A 7,817-nucleotide genomic window follows, 5' to 3' on the forward strand; every position below is an offset into this window, starting at 1 on the left:
GCCCGCCAGGTCCCAGCCGGTCGGGCTGGCACCTCGGTGAGCCCGGTGGGCCGCGGGGGACAGCAGCACCGTGGTGTGTGCAGGCATTCCCGGCCAGCCCGCGCCGTGCTCCGGCTGCCAGGGCGGTGGAAAAGCCCGGGCAAAAGGGGTAGGTGAAGGCAGGAGCCGGGCTCCCCGCCAGCCTCCTGTACCGGGACAGGATGGAGAAGCTGCTCCACTCCCACTCGGCACATCCATTCCTCGCCTGCACCGACAGCCTGCCGGGCATAGGCAGCTCTCCCAGGGCATCTCTACCCAATTCACATTTCCAGGCACCAGAAAAGCCTCCTGCTCTCCCTCCCCCCTCGATTAAATGAGGAGCAGGAACTCCTTGGAGCATCTGCTGCAGGTCAGCTCAGCAAGTGGCCCAGCTGGTGGCTAACACCAACACTGAGAGGCTGTGCCACCGGCTCCCCGTGTGCCCCCGGCAGCACCGCTCAGCGCCAGTCAAACCCCTGTGTACAGGAGAGTGCATCACAGCAGCTTTGCTGAAAGCCAGATGCTGCATCCAAGCTAAACTTCCACGGGTTACAACATACTCTTAGAAATTCCCAGGTAGGCGAGCGAGCCAGCCGGCAGCCCTGATGTAATGCCTATAAACCAGCCCTCCCCTGACAGCTGGGCTTTAAAGTGCTAACAACCAAAAGGGAGCTAATTAATTTGTAACATCACCCCTTTTAAAGAAAACCTCAGATCGGTGGCAATGATTTAACAATTCAGTAGGCTCATCATTGCGATGAGCAGTCGGATTTCAGTTTTGCCCCATCCCAGCCCCGAGCCCAGCTCCCTCCAGGCCCCTCTGAAGGCCAGTTTCCCAGGTCTCTCCTCTCACCCCGAATCCAGGCACACAGGAGGAACCACAGCAGCCTCAAGGATCCCCTGGGGACATGGAGCATCCTGGGGCAAGCTCCACAGCCAACTGCTTCTGACCCCATGGTAGGGGACACACAGGACAGGAAAGCAGCACGGCAGGGCAGGGGGCAGACCTATGGCGGGGTCAGACCCGCGTGCTCACACAGCACGCCACGAAGAAACAGCCAGAGGACTGAATCGTCAGCCCAGACCTGAACGATCACCCTCAAGGTCTGCTCCACTACAGCCTCTTTGCTTCAAGAGCTGGAGACTAGAGGGAAGAGGAGGAGAACAGCACTCTGCACTTTGACCTTGCCACTATTTGCAGCATCGCACCTTTACAATGCTGGCAGGACGTGGTCTGGCCCTGGGCAGCGCCGGCAGCAGGCAGAGGCCACAGATGGTGAGTATCTGTGCAGACACTCCCTCCCAACCTGATCCAGCGTCACCACTTCCCCAGCAGCTATCGATGTCCTCAGGACAGTGTCGGGAGAAACCATCAATGGAGCACGGCTCGCTGGTGAGGCACTGCTTGTGCTCCCTGCCCAGCCAGGCTGGATGGTTCCTGTGGCAGAACTGAGTGCAGCGATGCCATGCATGGCTGTGCCGAGCCTTCCTAGCCAGCTCCTGTGAGGACAGGGCACCACGTGTCCAGCTGCAGGGTTAGAGCACGTGGAAGCAGCTCAGCCCATGCCTGCCCCACACCATCTCAGGAGTACAGCCGCACACACAGCCACCAACATCATGCTGTCTCAGGTCCGGAAGCTCTACCTGGAAGGGCCCTGTGATGAGGCCAAGCAACACCCCTCAGATGCTACAGCAAGGCTAGCCACGGACAACAGCACTGGTCAGTGCTCCTGAGCCAGGACAAGCGGTTCCCACTCCAGCCACGGAGACCTGTGACACCCCAGGTGAGCAGAACCCCCCGGGCCAGGCAGCAGCAGCCTTGGAAAGCTGGAGGGGCTGCTCGGGCTGAACCCATCTGCTCTGCAGCCAACGGGCAGCCAGAGCCAGGGGCCAGCAGAACCAAAGCCGCCCCGAGCCCAGGCTCTTTAAGACACCATCTGCTGCCACAGACATGCCGCCTCCCTTGCCCCATATATAGGTCAGGTCTGTCATAGGATTAGCTGGGGTGATTTGAGTGGCGTGAGCACATCTCCCACTGGAGGTACGCTCTACCCCGTCCTCTACCCAACACCCAGCGTGCCAACGGCTTGTCTCCGTGCTCTCCCCAGACTCTCCCCCAAGTCCAGGGAAAGGAAGAGGCCTCAGATCCTTCTCTCCCCTCCCAGTACCTGCAAAACAAGCGGGAAGAAACCAGCACCAAGCACCCAGAAGCTCCCAGGCTGCAGGGGTGACAGCAGGAGTGTCCCCACCCTTCCCAAGGCCTGACAAAAGCACTGGGGGGCATGGGACACCCCAACATCAGCAGTTACCGGAGGGTGAAGCACTTCTCAGCTGAGGAGACGGGGCGGGTGGTGGTGGTGTGAGGAGCTCCCTCCCCGCTCCGCACACCCAGGTGGAGCTGAGTTCGCTGGCAGTGGAGGCAGGACGCCTCTGCCGCGATCACACACCACCCACTCACACCCCCGGACTGACAGCACTCCCGTCAAACGCCTCCAGCCACACACACGTGGAGGATGCTGACATGAGGAGCGAGTAGCTGCACAGGCAGCGGAACTGATAACGCCCGGTTTCCTGTCGATCTCTCCCACGTGGATTCTCTGATGTCTAATAGCAAGGCAGAGCTGCACTGCAGAGGGAGAACTAGCAGAATCTTCCTCCTGACGAGCCAGAGCCTGTAGCAAGCCGAGACCTTTGAGGCAGCTACCACACCTGACATCTACCACAACCGACATCATTCAGCAAGTTCAAAGCAGAGAAGAGAAGACTCGCAAACACAGTAAGCTTGCACAAGCCTTCATTTCCTCAGGACAGGGTAAATAATCTGCAGAGATATCTTCACCTTCCTTCATTTGCCCTAGAAATACTGGCATGCCCTGAATAGCATGACCAGAAGGCTGCTGGTGCAGCAGCTGGGTCCAGCTCGGGTACCTCTGTAGCTCAGCAGCATCTAGCAATCAATGGGTCATATCCTCTGCTCTCCTAGGTAGACTCTTCTCCCCTGGACAGAAGCACTTTGAACCACGCTCACCTCTGTCTGTCTTGGCGTCCTGCAGCAGCTGGTTCCGCAGCTCAGTTGCACGTGGGTGGGGAGAGAAGAAGGAACGCCACCACGTCCGTCCCCAACCTGCTGTCTGGGCAGCCTCCCCGGTCCTCCCCTCCTTCCTACCACAAGACGCTGTGGTTCAGGACTCCATACTCCTCTGCCCTTCATGTTTTAGTTCTCTTTTCAGACAGCTCTTTCCTAAAACACATCTAATCTCTCCTCGGGCAGAGCCAGCCCAGGCAGTAGGGATTCCAGCCCCCACTCCCCATCCCCACACAGCATCCCTGGGAGTCCCCAGCTCACCTGCCACCTCTCCACAAACATCCTTCTGAGTCCAGACCGCTCTCTACATGCTGTGGACAGTGTTAATAGCGTCTGCCAAGCAAGCGGCCGAGAGCAGGAGGGGTTGGGCTCCAGACACCTTCCCTACTGCTCAGCCGGCTGGGCTTAGGCTGGACCTCTCCACCTCCCTCCCTGCTGCCCTTCTGCCACAGGCATGCAGGAGGCAGAGCAGCAGTGTCTGGTGTCGTGGCTCCAGCAAAAGGATACAGGCAGAGCCAGAAGCTGGTGGATGGCAAAGAGCAATTCCGTTACCACTCAGCAAAACGAAGCGTCTCTTGAAAGCGCTAGTGACAGTCAGGAAGTTGGGCTGGGTGTTTTGTTTTGCATTTTAAGAAGCCTGCAGGGACACTGACAACCTGCAACGATCATTTTCAGAAAGGAGCTCAGAGAAATTCATGATTTTCAACAACCATTTACCCTCTTTTGTCCTTGATTTAATATTTGCCAAGAGGCTACTTACAAAGATGCACCGAAACAGGCGGGGACCACTGACTTAAGTGGGAAGGAGGCTTGCTGCAATACCTCCCCAGTACACTACTTGCAGAGAACCCCACACCAGTGCCTGGGGATGGTTTTAAGAGCAAAAACATGAATTCCAAGCTGACAGCCCCTGTGCACAAAGCACGACTGTGCGGTGACAACAGAGCAGCCTGGGGCACAGGAGCTGGCTGACCTCTGCTACAGCTCTCGCCTGCGGATTTTTATTGTTCGCCACTTTCCCAAAGCGCAGACACGGAGAGAAAAGCAACTCAGACACTCGGCTCAAAATGCAAACACAGCCAGGGAGCCCCACCAGCACAGCAGGGAAAAGACAACCTGCCGGAGGGGACCGTGGCTCAGTGATGCCAGGCTGGGGGGAGGAAGGACTGAAGCACGGGCCCTCCCTTCCTGGGGGTGACAGCGAGAGGTGCTGGAGCCCTGGGTCACCACCACACAGGCTCACCCGAGAGGAAGCAGCTCCTAGCATGCAGCATCACAGGCCAGTCCTCCGCTCTGCACGGTCAAGCTGAAATCCCTTGTCCTGCTTTCTAGGGTAGCTGAGGAAAGCCCACAGCTATAGCTCTGCGGCCAGTGAGGCCAGGTCTCCAGGGACCAGGCTGCAGCTGGAAAGTAATATTCCCAAGGCCTGTCACGAGAGCTGCTTGCTGGGGACACTGCTCGCCTCACCCTCTGCCATGCATGCAGCGAAGCGGGGAGCCCTCCCAAACCACTCCACTCCAGAAAATTCAGATACCCCACACTGGACACAGGCCCGCATGGGCTGCTCGTGCCCTCCAGGACATGGCTCCCGCTCTGAAAGGCTGAGGACTCGCAGGTGAAAGGGTGAAAGAAAGGATAAGCACCCTGGGGTGGCTCTGCTGCCCGGAGAGTTGTCAGGCTGGCTTCTCCCAGCACCCTTGCAAGCCAACAGCACAAATCCATGCTGCTCCTCACCAGAACTGACCTGTCCTGGGGAACCGTGCAACATCCTCATGCAGCTCGATGACTGCAGGGCTTAGGGCCTGGCTCTCCTGAGCTCCTGCCAGGCCAGTGTCACAGGGCCTCTGGGAGGGGTCCCCAGCACCAGCGGCTTCCTCAGATGTTTTAGCAGTCTCTGACACATCAAACTGGCATGCTGTGTGCTGTGCCTGCCTCATAGGTACACAAATCCCTTGGCCAACCATTCACCTACACAGGGCAGGTGACAAACCACATTTCTCCAGCTCGCCCCGAGCAGGGAGCCACGGGATGGTGGGAAAACATCATGCACCAGCTCCTTGATTCAGAGATGAAAACCCAAAAGCATCCAAAAGCTCGATGCTTTTCTGCTGAAAACCAGTGCTGTGCTGCTCACCACTGGCTGCCCAGCCACCACCTCCCCAGCCGTGCCCCGCGGCCGGTCTCACGTGACGATGAAGTGGATGCACACAGTAGGAGTGGCTGTAGTGACAGCGTTACAGCTTGTGTCCGACACACAGCTAAGCCCAGCAAATCCCAGCGCTCTGCAGTTCTCATTTACAAACCCCACACGCTCTGTGCAGGTACACAGGCTTTAGTGAGAGCTCGGTGCCCACAGCCCTGGGGAAACAACACCTGGGTGAGATAGCCCAGCAAACACAGGGCTTCCAAACTCTCCAATGTCCACCAATGCGAAGACAGGCCCACACCAAGGCCCAGGGACAAGGAGAGCTCTTCTTCCACCAGCCCCAGTTTGGGCTGGAAGCTCACCTCCCCAGGGCCAGCCCCTCTGCTATTTGAGTGCAGATACTCCCACCAAGGAAGCAGGGACACCTGACAGGACAAGCAGGACTTCACCCTGTCCTGTTCTGCTCCAAGTGACTTCGCTTCACTCCCACTGCTGCCCCAGGCTGGCAGGACTCTGCCAGCTCTGCACACACCTGAAAGAAGTGCTGCGAGCCAAAGCCCAGGCCCTACCTGCTGGCTGTTATTTCATTCCTCTAACAGGTCCATAAAACAGGGATAATTAAATCTCCCCTAAACTCTCTTCCATTTAAAATAAAAATCTATAGTCCCTATTTCATTAGCTGGCTCTGGGTTTTACAGCTTGATCAATTCCCCTCGCAGAGCCCCGGTCCCAGGCAGGCAGACACAAACACACAGCGGGCAGCTTCCACGGTGCAAATCAATGGGGATTCGCAAAGTCTCCTCTCCCCGTTCTTTGTTCCTCACTCACCAACGGGGAGCCTCACAGCGCGGCAGGTAGGGGCTGCGTGTTTCGCCGCTTAGGGGAACATCACTGACATGCATGGCTTCAGAGGTCAGATTTAGCGCCTGGCAAGAGCAGAGGCAGCGACGATGCTCCCCCTCCAGCGAGGGGAGAGCCCAGCACAGGGCCCCAAAAACACACCCACAATCCTAAAGGCAAGGCAGCCCAGCACACAGGCGGGGTGACGCCTCTCCACTCGCTCCAAGGTGAAGAGGGATGAGGCTCAGCTCTTGTGGCCGACGGCGGGAGCCAGAGCCCTCCGCAAGCATCAAATGGGAACCAAGAGCAGCCACCACCTCTCTCACCTCCCCACACACAAAGCAGAAGAGACTCATTGAGGAGACCCAAGCACACGGACTCCTGCTCTTCCCAACCCTTCGCTGCTGCTCTGCCACGCACCACCTTCGCCCCTGCAGCGTGCCAGGTCAGTGGCTAGAGCAGCCGGGGCTCCAGATGGCTCTCGCTACCCCTGCAAGCCTCTCCCTCCACTGCAGCAGGGAGCTACCAGATGGAGGGACCATAGCAGCAGCAAGAGCTGCGCAGACAGTGGACAGACAGGGCGCCTGCCGGCCCACAAAGCGGAGATCAGCACCCCTGGCAGCCCTTGCCCCAGGCCAGCATCCAGGTGCCACCCAGCACCCATCACACCATTTCCCTCTGCTCCAGACACACATCCCTCCCTCCTGCCTTTGCTCAGCCAGAAAGCAGTGAGATGCCACAGTCCCCATCCTGCCAGTGCTAGGACACGCTGCGGAGGCAGAGCCCCAGGGAGAAATCCCGGCAGCCCCGGTCCCCGCAAGCACACACTGGCAATGGACAGACTGCACTGCCTGGGCCCAAATCCCGATCTCCACCAACCTGCCTGCGGGCAGGCCAGCACGTTGGTACCTGCCAGGGGACATCAGGGCAGGCCACCAGGACACAGGAATAGCCACATGTCAGAGCCCGGCTCCACGCAAGTCTGGGGGGCGACAAAGCCACCACGACTCCCTGCATGGCTGCAAGCAGGGGGTTATGACACCAGAGCATCCCAAACGCACCCAGGAGGCTCCTGCCTCACCTCCCACACCAACACCTGCCCCTACTCCACTGGCACCGCTGCCCAAGCAGAGGGGCCGCAATTCACCTGCGACCAAACCCACCGCCCGAGGGGCATGACGCCACAGACCGTGGCTCCCGCCGCCCAGCCAGCCTCAAAGCAAACACCCAAAGGTGACAAACAAAGGCACCCAGCAGGCACTCCGCATTAGCAGTATTTTTAGACACTGCTATGGAGCCGGCCTTATTATTTTCATTGCAACGTGCATAATTACCCACCATGCACCGCAGTGACATCAGACGCAGCCTGCTCCCCTCTGACAGCCAGGGAGGCCGGCGCCTGCTCCTCCTCCCAGGGCTCCCGGCCTTGGGGACAGACCTGTTCCCCTGGGCTCTGGCCGGCGCATCTCCCCAAGGCATGGGGGGACATGGGGTCCTGGGGAGTCAGAGCCAGCAGCAGAGCCAAAAGGGGTGCAGGTGGCAGAGAGACCGAGCGAGGCAGTGACACAGAACGGCGAGGAGGCGAGTACAGGGACAAGCTCCAGAGCTGCAGGCTGTCCTGGAACATGGGGCTGATGCAGAGCTTGTGGCCGAAATGCCAGAGCAAAACCAAGCTGTACGGGTGGGAAGAGGGACTGTCCCAACACAAACACACAGCACCTGCCAACC

The 7,817-nt window shown here is 58.9% G+C and overlaps 1 protein-coding gene across 1 annotated transcript in view; it reads left to right on the forward strand.

Moving 5' to 3' along the window:
* Positions 1–2,300: 2,300 nt before the first annotated feature.
* CDHR2 (cadherin-related family member 2) overlaps positions 2,301–7,817 on the forward strand; it is an 18,314-nt gene continuing 12,797 nt past the window's right edge. Inside the window, exon 1 of the mRNA XM_009893588.1 lies at positions 2,301–2,375. Within this exon, the coding sequence (XP_009891890.1) occupies positions 2,301–2,375 (75 nt within the window). The remainder of the gene's footprint in view (positions 2,376–7,817) is intronic.

This window comes from Charadrius vociferus, unplaced genomic scaffold, assembly GCF_000708025.1.
Source record: "Charadrius vociferus isolate BGI_N301 unplaced genomic scaffold, ASM70802v2 scaffold1041, whole genome shotgun sequence".
Lineage (NCBI taxonomy): Eukaryota > Metazoa > Chordata > Aves > Charadriiformes > Charadriidae > Charadrius > Charadrius vociferus.